The following is a 15304-nucleotide window of genomic DNA, read 5'->3' as shown; positions in this document are numbered from 1 at the left end:
TTTTTAAATTACTTTAGTATAAATACATGTTAATTTGGATTCATATGTTGTTTTTTTCTGACTTTATTTGAACGAAAAGACACAAATTCGCCCGTTTTCTCATTGGAAATAGGTAAATTTCAAAATATCACTGTCCTGGTCACAAAAGCAAAGTTTGTGGGGAATAATAGCCATTTTCTATACTTTTGAGGCATAAGCAATTAGGAAATAACACTTACTACCCAGGAACCAAAAAAAAAAAAAAATTGTTACACGGTGTTATGGTTTGTACATGGGCTCAAAACAGCTTATTAACAAAGAAACAAAGGTTTTATCATCCCTCCGAGGTCACAGCTGCACTCTGAGTTATGAAAAGCCAGTCACTCCCTACAAGGCCAGGGCAATACATAGGCAAGAGTTTCAAAATCCTTACACCACTGAATGTGACTGTCCATTTTTAGTTGCACTGTTTTTGTTTTCATTTCTCTCACTTTTTTCTCTTTCCTTTTCTTTCTCTATTTCCCATCAGCTGCAGTGTGCATTTATTTAAGCTTCTGTTGCGTATGTTTATATATTTTTTTCCTCACTGCTGATTGCTTTTTGTAAATGTACTTCTGTTGATAATATAAAATCAATAAACAAAGTTATAAAAGGAAGATTGAAAAGCCTTGTGTGGCGCTCCTTTAAGAAGAGATTGTCTGTCTGTGTTGTAGAAACGGAGTCACCTGGTGAAGAAGCTGAATGATGCGGACCCCTCGCCCACCTCTCCTCTCATGGAGGGGATTCCCATCATCAAGTCCCGCAAGAAACTCCTGCAGATCATTGACACCACGCTGCTCAAGTGCTACCTGCATGTAAGGATCACAAGCGCCAGGGCTGCAAGACTGGCATAGCACAATCTAACACACTACTTTACTAGGCTGGGGCAGGACATCTGTTGCCACAATCAGACCCCTTGCTCAACAAAAACACAGAATTGATTATCAATTTTAATGAGATCCAAATCATATGTATTTACTACCAGTGCAAACGAAACCAACCCCACAACATGGGTTTCCGGATTGGTGACAACACAACAGTGCTGAAAGGCATGAAAGGCATGCCAGTCTTGATGTTCACCGTTACATGAACAAACCTCACACATAAAGTCTTAAAATAGGAAAGTCCAAAGCAATCATTTATAATAGGCCAGCTAAAACTGCAAACACCAGAGCCCTATGGATGATCAATCAAACACCAGAGCCCTATGGATAATCAATACCCAGTCGATCATATGCTTGAAATCGGTTCAAATTGTTACTGTAGTAATGTTTTGCAAATTTAAATCGGGTTTTTATTAACGCAAACCCTAACCCTAACCCTTAGCTAAAAATAAACAATGTTTGTTAACCGTTAATAAACAAAAACACGGCCCTTAAAATAAAGTGTGACCTAATAGCTATACTGTAGTTTAGAGGGGCTGGCAAGACAAAAGTCTTCCTCACTAGTTATTAATTAAAACTTCTTTCTAAATGCCATTTTAAACAGAAGATCTTATGTTTATGTATATTTTATTGAACATTGTTGTTTGCTGGAGTTAATGGGGCAGTAATGTGTAATTTGTTTCATTTTGGGAGGGGTGTTCATCAGTGTAGGGGCCCCCAGTTTTATCAGATCAGGAACTTGCTGGTTTAAGTTGTAGTTGTGCTGAGTTGCTGATCTTGGCTGGAGACCATAGGGAGCGCTGCATTGGCGTTTGCATTCCCCCGGACTAGAGAGAACCACCACAGCGCACCCTGCTGGACCGGTGCCAAGTAGAGACAAGTCAGGTTGAACTTTTGCCTCCAGGGTTTGTTAGCTTGGCATCACCCCCTTCTAAGGTTTAGCAGGCGAAAAGAGGTATAAGAAAATGTACCAACCAGAGGAGGCTATTCAGCCTATCGATGCTTGTCTGGTTCCTGGTTGATTTCAAAACTTTGTCAAGCATCCCGGTGTCTCTCTGCATGGATTAACCCCTCTCGCTGTTTGTGTTTCAGACCAACGTAGCCCTGGTGGCACCGCTGCTGCGCCTGGAGAACAACCACTGCCACATCGAGGAGAGCGAGTACGTGCTGAAGAAGGCTCACAAGTACAGCGAGCTCATCATCCTGTACGATAAGAAGGGGCTGCATGAGAAAGGTAACCGCACTGCCTCATACAGGCCTCGCTGCCACATCGAGGAGAGCGAGTACGTGCTGAAGAAGGCTCACAAGTACAGCGAGCTCATCATCCTGTATGATAAGAAGGGGCTGCATGAGAAAGGTAACCGCACTGCCTCATACAGGCCTCGCTGCCACTCGAGGAGCGCGAGTACGTGCTGAAGAAGGCTCACAAGTACAGTGAGCTCCTCATCCTGTACGATAAGAAGGGGCTGCATGAGAAAGGTAACCGCACTGCCTCATACAGGGCTCGCTGCCACTCGAGGAGCGCGAGTACGTGCTGAAGAAGGCTCACAAGTACAGTGAGCTCCTCATCCTGTACAATAAGAAGGGGCTGCATGAGAAAGGTAACCGCACTGCCTCATACAGGCCTCGCTGCGCTTTCAACTGAGTGGGAAAAAAACTAATGTAACAAGAAATACAGGAAACTCCCTCGATCTAGAGAAGGAGCAGGTGAATTATTTTTCTGAGTCCTTAGTTTTAGGTTGCTAAAATAATGAATACTCTCTTGCGTTGTGATTGTGAAGCCTACAAGGTTACCGTCCGAAAGAACAGGCACTAGGTGCCTGCCGGTACGTCCAGCATGTCACGTTTTAATGTTTTACATGCGTATCTAGAGAAGCACTTTTTCAATCGTGATGGATCTTGGTAAGGATGTCATCAAGAGTAGAAAGTTATCCGGGGTATTGGAATGAGGTCGGAGGTGCGTGCGTGCGTGTGTCTGTCTGTGTCCATATTAACTGGCATGTAGAGAAGCGCTTACCCAGTTCTGATGAGGCTTGGTTATGTTTTTCATTACCACAGGTTATTGAGGTGATCTGACTGTTTGTATGTTCTGTCACTTTCTCTGTCTCAGGCTTGCAGGTGCTGCTGGATCAGTCCACGAAGGCTAACTCCCCCCTCAAGGGCCATGAGAGGACGGTGCAATACCTGCAGAGACTGGGTAAGCCAGCACTGTCTAAACTACAGGCCCCTCGCACTGGGGCAATGCTGAAGCAAAGGCAATCTGGGAGGGTGAGCGGCCACATGATGTGCTCCACAACTTCCACTGGGGGTGCTGCATGTCCATAATCTACATGAAGTTGCATTTACTATCCTCCTGAGCTGTAAGAAAAAGAAAAGGACGATCTAGTGTAGTTAGTTTAGTCGTGTCATACACAGACAACATGCTGACCTTGGCACAGTGAGTCAAGCTTGTACACCTTTATTGTACCAGCAAGAGCTATGCTGCTGCTGCTTTAAGAGCTACTCACTGAATTCCAGCAGGCTTGCAGTGATGAAGCTCCGATCAGCTGCTTACAACATCCTGCCAGGAATGGATGCTGGAATTGACGCAAACGGAAATCACATTGAACAGCATTATGGATTTAAACCCATGAATGCTGGTGAATTAAGCCACATCATTTAGTCCCCAAGTGAGTTCATAACACCCTGTACTGCGTCATTTTTCATACAATTTGCTGGGGCTGAGTGTTACAAAAATGCTTGTTTCTAGTAGTTTGTAGTAATGCTATAATCCAGACCTGTTCTTCACAGATTGTAATCAGAGTTCTTTCTTTCAGGGGTGGAGAACTTGGGAATCATTTTCGAGTTCGCTCCCTGGGTGCTGAAAATATGTCCTGAAGATGGACTGAAGGTAGAGCATTGAAAGAGTCTGTGTGTGTGTGTGTGCGGGGATGGATACAAGACTCCCATTGCATAGCAGTCTGATCCATTCCTGGTTTTACTATGACTTTATTGAGATACATCTGAGCTTGTTACCTATACACTGTGGCTATCAAGCTTGTAGTAAAACCTGGAATGGGTGAAACTGCTGTGCAATAGGAGTCTTTATTTCCGTCTCGGGTGTATGCGTTTTACTTTCTTTGATGTTTAAGTGTTATCCTCCAGAAATAGGAACATGAACCAAAATGAATGTCCTTGTCCTTTCTGTATTTAATTTTGGTGCTTGGTTGTGCAGAATGTGTGTTATTGTGAGGAATGTTTGTTAGAGTGCTTGTTCGTGTCCTCCAGATCTTCACTGAAGACCTCACGGAGGTGGAGACTCTGCCGAGAAAGGAGGTCCTGTCCTTCCTCAAGGAGGGCTTCAAGGAGCTGGCCATCCCATACCTGGTGAGGAAGACTAAAGACAGCACTTGCTTACTGCCTGTGATTAAAATTGCCTAGGACATTCTTTACTACAAGTTATTGTGAGTAGTGTGGTGGGACAGGTTTAGAAATTAACTTTAAGGTGGCAACTCGGACCAACAGTCAAGAAAATCTGGTGATCCATTAGAGAAAAAGCAAGTGAAAACTATTAAATTTGACCCAAATAAACACTTCTGATAAAATGAATGTGTAAAAGGGGACGTTGTACAATAAAAAAAACAAACACAAATGAAACGATGACCACTATACATAACATATTCCTTGCAAGTTGAGCCAGTGTTAGACAGCGTGTGGAGTGAGGTACCTGTATCTGTAACCTCGATTCTGACCCGCTTCCCAAATCTCAAACACTGACTTTAAAGATCGCAGCTCCGGTTTCGTGTGAATCCTAATCTTGAATGCTTGATACATGCTGCCAAAACTTTTTAAATGGGTGGTTAACAACAGCTGTGTTGATCCTCTGTTTGATAGCTTGTTTCTCACCTGCAGTTTTCGTGCAAATTCTGGCAAGGTGGTAAAATACAACATCTTAGGGCTGTCAAAATATTGAAATGCAGTATTATAAAAACGCAGCCTTATTCACAAGCATTCACAAGACATGTTTCACTTCCATTTTGTGTGAGTAGCACTTGAAACAGCGAATAATGACTGATTGAAGTCTGACTGACAGGCGGGCGTAACCTTCATGGAACACACATTCCCTAGTATTATTGACTCCTCAGTTTGAGTAGCTTTTGAAACAGCCAATGATAGCAGGGCAATTGAAGTCAATCGGGATACTGCCTTGGTAGTAATTGAGCTAATAGAGACTGCACTCTGCGCTGTTTTTAATTTCTTTAACCGGCTACATTGAATGTATGTTACTGACCCTTACCACAGTACAGTAGTTATTCACTGTTTATATTAATCAGTTATTTTTAATATTATGTCATGAAAAGTTATTAAGCAGATAGATTGCTGTATAGCACCTTCACATGAAAGTAGCTATATTATATATTCTTGTTGATTTTGATATTGCCTGGCTCGCCATAACCCCACCATAACAGCATTATGGTTTGTTGTGACATGTCCTCCATAAACATGGCTTTAATATTCCCTTTCCTTCCCCCTAGGAGCACATTATTCTGGTGTGGGACGAGGTGGGATCAGAGTTCCATAACTGCCTGATCCAGCTGTATCTGGAGCGAGTGCAGGTCCTGATGAAGGAGTACCTGAACTCGCTGCCCGAGGGTGAGACTCAGACGGGAGGGACGGGGGGTTGAGAAGAAAGTCAAAGAACTGCAGGGATTCTCCACATTCTATTAGTGTGCAGTCTTCTAGAACTCTTGTGTGTTTTGTTTTTTTTTCTTATTTTAAAGATGAGAGCCCAGTGGCTGCTGGGAATGAGGAGGGGGAGCTGGGGGAATTCCGGAACAAACTCCTGAACTTCTTGGAGATTTCCAGTAACTACGAACCAGACCGTCTCATCAGCGACTTCCCCTTCGACGGTGAGAAACCCTGTCAGGATGGCATTCATTTCTGACTCTGCAAGAGGGATCCGTGCGCGTTGCACAGTGCCTCTGAGTACAGCAGGGAGGTTGTACTGCAGTGATTAATATAACTGATGGCTCCGATACCCTGCCGTGGCAGGGGATGAACGACTGTGACGTGCGCTGTGCTGAGAGGTACAATCGGTTCAAAGCAGATTTACCATCAGTAATACACCAAGGAGGTTCTGAAAGCCAGGCCTGGTTTCTAACCTTGCAGCACTGTGCGTTATTCATTTGCTTTATAGTGCAGTTTAATTGACTAGTGTAAATGTGCATGTATGTAAGCCCTGGTACCCAGGAGCTGTCCCCTGGTTTGTTGTGAAGGTGTAATCCATCACTCATCCTCCCCCTCTCTCTCTGTCTGGATGTCAGGGCTGCTGGAGGAGCGCGCCGTGCTGCTGGGCCGGATGGGGAAACACGAGCAGGCCCTCTTCATCTACGTGCACATCCTGCAGAACATCAGAATGGCTGAGGAGTGAGTACTCTCTGTGTGCGCCTGTTCATATGGATGCTTTATAATAGGGGTGTGAAGACACTTGGAAATTCAGACTCATTTCCTTTAACATGTTCTAGGTTGTTGGCCGTTTATTAATTAATAAAACCTCTTTTGGAATACAGACTTCTTGTAACATTAAAATAAATGTGTCGGTGGCCTTGATGATCTAATACAGCTGCTTGTTTGTTGCAGTCGATTCTCATTACGATGTACTGCAAGGGAATGTTGGAATTCTATGCCTATTAGCCATGCATTGATACTGCACAGCATCTGCTAAACCTGGCTGTGTCTCTCTGTATTGATCCCACCCAGGTACTGCCACAAACATTATGACAGGCTCACCGATGGAAATAAAGATGTGAGTAGTGTACCTAGTTTCTTTGTGACTGGCTAACTGCTGGATTATCATGCTGCCAGGAACGGATATAGTGGAAGTGGCCATACCTCTGTACAGCTATGGCCAAAAGTTTTGATATTTTATTTAACATCCTGTATCATCGTCATAATCTTAGTGCAGTATTTCATATTCCATTTCGAATTTCAATTTGTCAATTTTTATTACTACAAAGTGGTTTGTAATTCAATATGTTAACATTATTCAGCAGGTTTCATTCAACTTTATGAAGCAAAATTAGTTAATTCTATAGGGTAATGCAAAACCTTTGGCCAGAGCTGTAAATACATCTATACATATGTCCCACTTAAAGTTTTACATAGACCCAGAAAACTGCTTGTACATTTTTTATCAAACTTGCTGAGGACATTCTTCAGTATATTGATATTAAATGTAGCAGGATCCTGGGGTCTGTGTCACACATTCCTTTTTATATATCTAGAGCAGTGCTTTTCAACTCCGGTCCTCGGGGACCCCTGTGTCTTCTGGTTTTCATTCCAGCTGAGCTCTCAATTACTTAACTAAACCCTTAATTGAACTAATAACTAGTTTAATTAGACCTTTTTTAACTGTTCTACAAAGGTGCAGATTTCAAGTTATTTATAACATTTTAGAATTAAGTTGGAATCTCCAACTGTTTAGAGCTGAAAACAAGTAAAAATACCAAAATAAGCTAGTTATTAGTTAAATTAAGGGTTTAGTTAATTGAGCGCTCAGTTGGAATGAAAACCAGAAGACACAGGTCCCTGAGGACCGGAGTTGTAATCCCTAACCCTCCCCTGTTCTAGCTGTGTGTTTGCCTGTAGTGCTGCATCGCTGTAGCCCCTGTGAGAGCTCTGGTTCAGGTGGTTTTTCTCTCTTCAGGTGTATCTGTCTCTGCTGCGGATGTACCTTTCCCCCCCAGACGTTCACTGCCTGGGGCCAATCAAAATGGAGCTGTCTGAACCGCAGGCCAATCTACAGGCAGCGCTGCAGGTCCTGGAGCTTCATCACAGCAAACTGAACACCACCAAGGTACAACCGTGGGGCAGGAATAAGACTCCCACTGCACAGCAGTGTGATTCACTTTTACTATGAGTTTTTAATAAGACACACCTGAGCGTGTTACCTTATACACTGTGACTAATCTAGCTCATAGTAAAACCTGGAATGGGTGAAACTGCTATGCAATAGGAGTCCATCCCTGGCAAACACATCTCTCTCACTGAACAACACATTGGACCAGAGCAGCCTCATTAACTGGGCAGAACTGTATTTAGCTTGTTGGGTTTTACACTAAAGTTGGATCCCTTTTTTCCATAGTTTTACATGACCTAAGGTAGAAGCTTTTGAACATCTTATGGGGTTGCGTGGTTAGCCACAGCTGAATTGTTTAAGAGCACAGTAAGCATTGGAGAATCACACTGGATTACATCAACCAATGAATAACACACAGTACTGCAGGGTCAGAAACCAGGCCTGTCTTTCACAACCTCCCTTGTGTATTACTGATGGTAAATCTGCTTCCTTTCCAGTGCTGTGCTGGCTTAATCCAGCCGGCTTTAAATTGATCAGATCAACCCCTAAGTATTTAATTTTATATCAAGGCGGGGGGGGGGGGGGGGCAGTCCTTTCTGATATTGTACAATAAGCCATTATTATTTTGAATTATCCCTGCAATGCATGCCCCCTGTGTAAGGGAGACAGGAGAGGTGTCTGTTTTCATGATGACGGCAGCTCTAATTTCAAATTTTGATTTATTCCCCAGGCGATTAACCTTCTTCCCGCTAACACCCAAATCAGGGAGATCCGAGTTTTTCTCGAGAGCATTCTGGAGGAGAATGCCAAGAAGAAGAGATTCAACCAAGTTCTCAAGAGCCTGCTGCAAGCAGAGTTTCTCAGGGTAACTAGCCAGCCGTGTGATCAGAGAGCCAAGCTGAGCACAGACAGCTGTGGGCTCTGGCCATACACCAAGCACAGGGACTGGGGGCAAGGCCTCAGAGAGGACCCCTGAAGTCTGGGCCGGAAAACTGAGAAGATTATTTTAGCTGGGTATTTTAAGTCAAGTAGGGAACACTGAGATATTGGCTTCATACTCGATTCACTACTGTGTTCTGTAACTCTCGTGGGCAAGTTCAATCATATAGCACTTTTGAGCCAGCAAATTTTACAAAGCTGCTGCCAAAGAGTCAATGCCTCATTTCTCAAGTGACTGCCATATTGAGGTTTCTGCTGTATAGGGACACTTTGAGTTATTTGAGAAATTTACTGCTAAATTGTTTGATTCTCTGGTGATCTCAGCCATGTCAAAGATACAGACCACACATAACATTCAGCGACACAATTCTATTCTGTGATTTTGTTTTTTCTTTAATAATACCGTGTCACAAAGACGGCCGGAGTGGGTGGCGTCAGACCAGAAGCAGGGAGTAAACAGACAGAGACTTGGAGTTGAGTGTAGCTGAGCGAATGGTTTCGCTCAGCATTTAATAAAACAGCACAGAAAATAAAAGGTTTGAAACACAAAAACGCTGGACACGGCACTACACGCCAAAATAAAAAGACAAACAAAACGGACTACACAGTAAACAGACAGTGCACAGACAGACAAACGAAACACGGTGAGTGAGACAGTTATTCACTTTTATATTTACGTTCTTTCTTATTATTTAATTTCTCCTTCTCCACACTCGTTCTCCACTCACCGAACACCTAACCACGAGTGACTAAACGTGCATCTATTTATACTGTTTGTGCTGGGATTCAATTACTAATTAATTATTCACTTGAATCCCAGCACGTGAATTCATTACGTGAAACCCTGTGTTCACATATTATATTTTAAATGCACGTGCGTGATGTGCAATCCCGTGCCTAAGTACAAATATACACTTTTTAAATACACGTGAAACACAGACCCGTTTATATCCCGTGTACCAATGACTATACACCAACATTAACATACGCACGCATACATACATACACATAACACACAAATGCACACAGGGGCGGGGCACTTTGCCACATACCAGTAAATGTGTTCCATACAGCTGAGAGATTCACTTTTTTGAAAAATATTATATAATATTAAGTTATGGTTCTTTTGCAGTCACCAGGGAATACTAACCGAATACTGACTTGAGGTTTGCAGTAACTCCTGTGTGTTCCTGTTCCAGGTTCAGGAGGAGAGGATTTTCCACCAGCAGGTGAAGTGCATCGTCACAGAGGAGAAGACGTGCCGCGTGTGCAAGAAGAAGATTGGAAACAGGTGAGTACTGCTGGGGTGGGGCTTTGCAGATCACAGGGGTGCTTCAGTAACGAGTTTATTTTACTTAAACAAAATGCAGCCATCTGGTGCAAAGACATGATAAATTTCAAGTCATTTTGCAAAAAGACAATCCTACTACAGCTAATTTCAGATTTTTGGTGTCTCGTATGGAAATAAGTCCAACAAAAATGATATAAAGGCGTACCCAAAACTAGGACGGAGTTATTTTTCTTGGAGTGCTCAAGCAGTGTGGTGCGGTGCTCTCTCGCTTGCACAGCTGTGAGGGGATGCTCTTGTTCTGCCTGACCGCAGCCGTTGCCTCACCGTCCATGAGCTCCAAATTCACACGAGTAAGAGGAGGACACAGTTAAGTTGCTGCAGGCCTTTTTGAACCCCGCTTTGCATGGGCAGCAGTGTGGAGTAGTGGTTAGGGCTCTGGACTCTTGACCGGAGGGTCGTGGGTTCAATCCCAGGTGGGGGACACTGCTGCTGTACCCTTGAGCAAGGTACTTTACCTAGATTGCTCCAGTAAAAACCCAACTGTATAATTGGGTAATTGTATGTAAAAATAATTTGATATCTTGTAACAATTGTAAGTCGCCCTGGATAAGGGCGTTGGCTAAGAACTAAATAATAATAATAATAATAATAATTTCTTTCCGCAGTGCGTTTGCCAGGTACCCGAACGGTGTGGTGGTTCATTATTTCTGCTGTAAGGACCGCAGCGCCTGCCCAACGGAGCTGTGAGCTTCCCCCAGCCCTGAAACTCACCGCCTGGGCGACTCAGAACCACGGAGCAAAGGGAAACTAGCCTGTTCTGATGGGGAAATCAGCAGTGCCTTTAAGAGCCCGGAGATTGTAGACAGGATAGTCGGACTCCAGGGGACTGGGTGGATCAGGATGTAAGGTGGGGTTTGTCGGGGTCCTAGCCAAGGCTTTGAAATCTCTCTTAGCATTCGGTCCCCTTATTGTGCTGAAGATTTGTTGTATTTATTTATTTAGGGTTATTCACCTCACAATAGATGTAGAAAAGGTGAACTGTATCACTTCTATAGTCTAGTCCACGGACTTCTATAAAAATGGCCTTGTCTTTGACAGTGACTGTAAATATTGCGGCATTGCTAAGAGGAAACATTACACTTTTGACTGACTAATGTCTCTCTGATCTCTATGGAAAACCGCACATTTTTTGGATCAGTTTTACATCAGTTTGTTGGTTTGACCACAGAAAGTGATAAGGTACTAGGAAGCAGCAGTTTACAGTTTTAAATCTGTAGTGATCTTTAGCACAATGGTAGGGGGGCCATTGGAAGCGTTTCCATTGCTAATAGGCATTGGGTTTTTAAAGCTGTGGTTATTGCTCCATTTTTGGGAGTCTTGAAATGGCTGGAGGGCACAAAGACACAGTCACACTTTTCCTTGTTCCTCTTAAAAGCCAAAAGGAAACAACTTTATATATGCACTTAGTACTGGGAATGTAACAATACACGAAATACGATGCATGTCACGATATGATATGTGTATATCACGATACATGTGATGGTCCTAATGGGCTGCTTGTATGATGCCTAGTTAAATCAAATGATCATTCAGTGTTACAAGGTGAACCGTTGCATCACTACTTAGTACCCCTTTATTTAAAATGCTGAGTTGTTTACAGCATTTTTTGTTTAGTTTTTTCACATATGGAGGCCTGAATTGCTAACTCATAAATGTTTCAGTTTTAAAGTATTTTCAAGACCATTCAATTAAAAATGATCAGCTTCACATGAAGGCACTGGTAAGTCAAGAAGACAAACACAGAGGCACTGAAGAAGGTGGGGGGATTATCTGTTTGTCTGGGTTTTTTTAATTTGCCGTATTTTAAAACAAACTTCTCCCTGGACGTCGGCTAAAAAGTTAAGGCTTCATATTGTCAAACTCATTTGTAATCTCTAGATTATGTCAAAAAGTTGCCAATTTGGTATGTACAGGATGATTCATAAACACAACACAGGTCAGAGATATATAATGCGCTGGTTTCACAGACCCCGATTCGCTGTATTCAGTGTTACTCTAGGTAAGGAAGTCAGGAGTGTTGCTAATCGGATCTATGAAAGCCGCTGAAAGTGTTGATCACCGGTTTGGACCCGGCTGGATACTTCATGGAAGGCCTGTGCTGCATTAAGAGCACTGCCCATGAACACCAAGTCCACAGGATCTTCAGCTCCATATGTATTCCTGTCCGTCATCACTGTCTACTTTTATCCCTGGATCCAAGCACCCTGTAGAAATACAAAAGGAACATTCTGGAGGATCACAGCTGTTTTTAGTCAAACCTCCATTTTATCCTCCCGAGGCAAGCGGTTCTTTATCTTCTGCAGTGCCTCGGAAATGAAAGATGTGTCCATTCGTAACGCCCTCCAGCCCAAAAATTAGAACAATAATCTATAAATGTGTATGTCCCTCTGGCAGGTGTGACACAGACAGAGCGAGAGGGGTTTGTACAGAGGTCTATGTAATATAGTCATTATTCTGGGAAGATTGTAAAGAATTCTTTATAACTACTGTATGTATTCAATGTGTGTAAATGCCTTTATTGATGATTAACATTATTACTGCTTCTCACAAAGCAACTGAATAAAGTAGTGAAAAGATCACTTTTGTTGCCTTTCATTGTCATTTTGAAGGTGTGAGGATTGCCATGCCAGGTCTTTGTCATTAGAACCAATTCACAATACTACTTTTAGCAGATTTGAGTCTACACTCATCGACACTGATCTGATTTGGTCAATTTCAATGAGCTAAAAGCAGCACACTAACTGGGGATGATCCTGTGGTTAGTACAGAGGACAGTAACAGGATGATCCTGTGGTTGGTACAGAGGACAGTCACTGGGGATGATCATGTGGTTAGTACAGGGACAGTAACGGGATTATCCTGTGGTTAGTACAGGGACAGTAACGGGATGATCCAGTGGTTAGTACAGGGACAGTAACGGGATGATCCCGTGGTTAGTACAGGGACAGTAACGGGATGATCCCGTGGTTAGTACAGAGGACAGTAACGGGATGATCCTGTGGTTAGTACGGAGGACAGTAACAGGATGATCATGTGGTTAGTATGGAGGGCAGTAACGGGATGATCCTGTGGTTAGTACAGGGACAGTAACGGGATGATCCTGTGGTTAGTATGGAGGGCAGTAACGGGATGATCCTGTGGTTAGTACGGGGGACAGTAACAGGATGATCCTGTGGTTAGTACAGGGACAGTAACGGGATGATCCTGTGGTTAGTACAGGGACAGTAACAGGATGATCCTGTGGTTAGTACAGGGACAGTAACGGGATGATCCTGTGGTTAGTACAGGGACAGTAACGGGATGATCCTGTGGTTAGTACAGGGACAGTAACAGGATGATCCTGTGGTTAGTACGGGGGACAGTAACAGGATGATCCTGTGGTTAGTACAGGGACAGTAACGCGATGATCTTGTGGTTAGTACAGGGACAGTAACGGGATGATCTTGTGGTTAGTACGGGGGAGACAGTAACTAAAATGTGAGTCATCAATGGAGTTGCCTATAAAAGCAAGCTTCTGATACAGCAGGCCCCTCCTTTTTGTATCTTTAAACAAAAAACAGCCATCCAAAAAGATGCTGTCCTTTTCTTCAGCTCATAACTGCAATGAAGAGACTGACCAACAGAGGGAGTCGTGAGCAAGCCGATGTGAAAGCTGCTCATGGTTAGGCTTGCGTGTTCCATTGTGTTTGAAAGAGTATTAATCCCGATCAGAGATTTGTACTGACAACAAGATGACCCTCACTCGACCCCAGCGGGAAAGAAGAAACTCCACAGCCTTGCTGTTTAGTACTACAGGCAGCCAGTGGGGGAGTTCTACTGTCAGGACTGACAAACACTGTTGTAGTGCTTGGACTAATCTTACTGTAATACAAACTCCCAGTAAAGGAGTAATAACCAGGCAAATCTGTTTCTCACCTCTCACTAGCAGGGAAACAAGCCAATTGCTGTTTTGCTGTTGATCTTTTTGTTTTCCTCACAGATGCACAATGCTGTGTAATGGCACCACTGACTGCAGAACCAAGCAAAGCAGCCTGAGGTTGTAGCAATAAAGCTGTGTACAGGCTGTCCCGTAACTCAGGCACCACAGGCAGGATTATTAAAATGGGCTTTCTGTTTCTTGCAGGTGTGAAATATATTTATGCAAAAGCATTTTAAAACATGAGATCTGGTACTAAACTAGGTTAAAGAAAGTTCTCAGTTTTCTTGCCTTTCCTGCCAGGAAACCTGTTGCTGCTTCACAGCACTTCATAGGTCATTTCAGAGCAGCAGGATTCTTCCGGATCTGACTGGCTGAATAGCATGTGTCAAAGCAGCTGGCTGGTAATTGACAGGAAAGAAGCCACTGACGGTGTGGGGACAGTTTCGCTCTGCAGATAAGACGACACCAACGACCTGCAAGGCAATCTGAACGCAAGGCAATCTGAACGCAAGGCTTGATTTCTTTAACTAGTGCTAACCAGACCTGTTTGAAAATGAAAATGCATGTTTCTTTCAAAACTGCACACCTGTGACTATATAGTGACGTGATTTTTATGCAATTATTTTTTTGGTTCCACTCACTTTCGATGAGGGCACGTATCCATGCGAGATTACCCAAAGTGAAGCAGTCAGCTGTTCATCCAGTCTCATCAGGATTTCTCCAGCCAAAGCTCCGATGCTTAAAGTTTAATGCCCCCCGAATGTAATGTAAGAAGTGATTGTAAGTCTGGCTCTTTGTCTCAGAGTCCCACAGCAGTGCTGGATTCAGCATTGGTATGTTACTAGACATTGCCATCAAAGTGTCACCCCCACATACAGAGCACCAGGTCCTAAAGGGAGCCTCCACATCATCAACCAAGAGGCTCCCACCCATAGGGCAGCATGCCTTTTATGTGTTTCCAACATGTACACGGGCACCAACGTTATTCACACAGTTGCCGTAATATGTTCTATATAGTTGATTACATAGAGAATAATGCATAGTGTGTGATATGAGAAATGAATGCCCATCCTCAGAGATCCCACCCTGTGGGTCGGCATTCAATTCTCATTTATCATACACTACCCCAGCAGTATTTTTTCCCTGCCTGAGTTCTAAAGTCCTGTGCTGCTTGTTGTAATTCCTTTCAGTTTGATAGCTCTGTAGCTGCTGTTAATGAGCACCTGTTTCCCGTAGTAACTAGCTGGCTATTACAGGAACTATCAACAGGATGCGCCCATTGAAAAGAATGCTCACCAGTTATCTTAACCCATTCATGATGTGTTATTAGTGAAGAGGATTCATTCCTGACAATG

At 43.3% G+C, this 15304-nt stretch overlaps 1 protein-coding gene across 3 annotated transcripts in view; it reads left to right on the top strand.

The window, feature by feature from the left end:
* The window catches only part of LOC117422576 (vam6/Vps39-like protein), a 29353-nt gene extending 16744 nt beyond the window's left edge, over positions 1–12609 (top strand). For all 3 annotated transcript variants that reach the window (XM_058991269.1, XM_058991268.1, XM_058991267.1), the window contains 13 exons: positions 693–833; positions 1995–2136; positions 3013–3099; positions 3719–3792; positions 4170–4268; positions 5417–5534; positions 5663–5791; positions 6206–6308; positions 6642–6687; positions 7588–7737; positions 8471–8605; positions 9879–9970; positions 10636–12609. In XM_058991269.1, the coding sequence (XP_058847252.1) occupies positions 693–833; positions 1995–2136; positions 3013–3099; positions 3719–3792; positions 4170–4268; positions 5417–5534; positions 5663–5791; positions 6206–6308; positions 6642–6687; positions 7588–7737; positions 8471–8605; positions 9879–9970; positions 10636–10717 (1398 nt within the window). In that variant the 3' untranslated portion in view covers positions 10718–12609. The remainder of the gene's footprint in view (positions 1–692; positions 834–1994; positions 2137–3012; positions 3100–3718; positions 3793–4169; positions 4269–5416; positions 5535–5662; positions 5792–6205; positions 6309–6641; positions 6688–7587; positions 7738–8470; positions 8606–9878; positions 9971–10635) is intronic.
* Positions 12610–15304: the final 2695 nt, after the last annotated feature.

The sequence above is a fragment of the Acipenser ruthenus genome, chromosome 18 (genome assembly GCF_902713425.1).
Source record: "Acipenser ruthenus chromosome 18, fAciRut3.2 maternal haplotype, whole genome shotgun sequence".
In the NCBI taxonomy this organism is placed as follows: domain Eukaryota; kingdom Metazoa; phylum Chordata; class Actinopteri; order Acipenseriformes; family Acipenseridae; genus Acipenser; species Acipenser ruthenus.
This window is presented reverse-complemented; position numbering and strand designations above follow the sequence as displayed.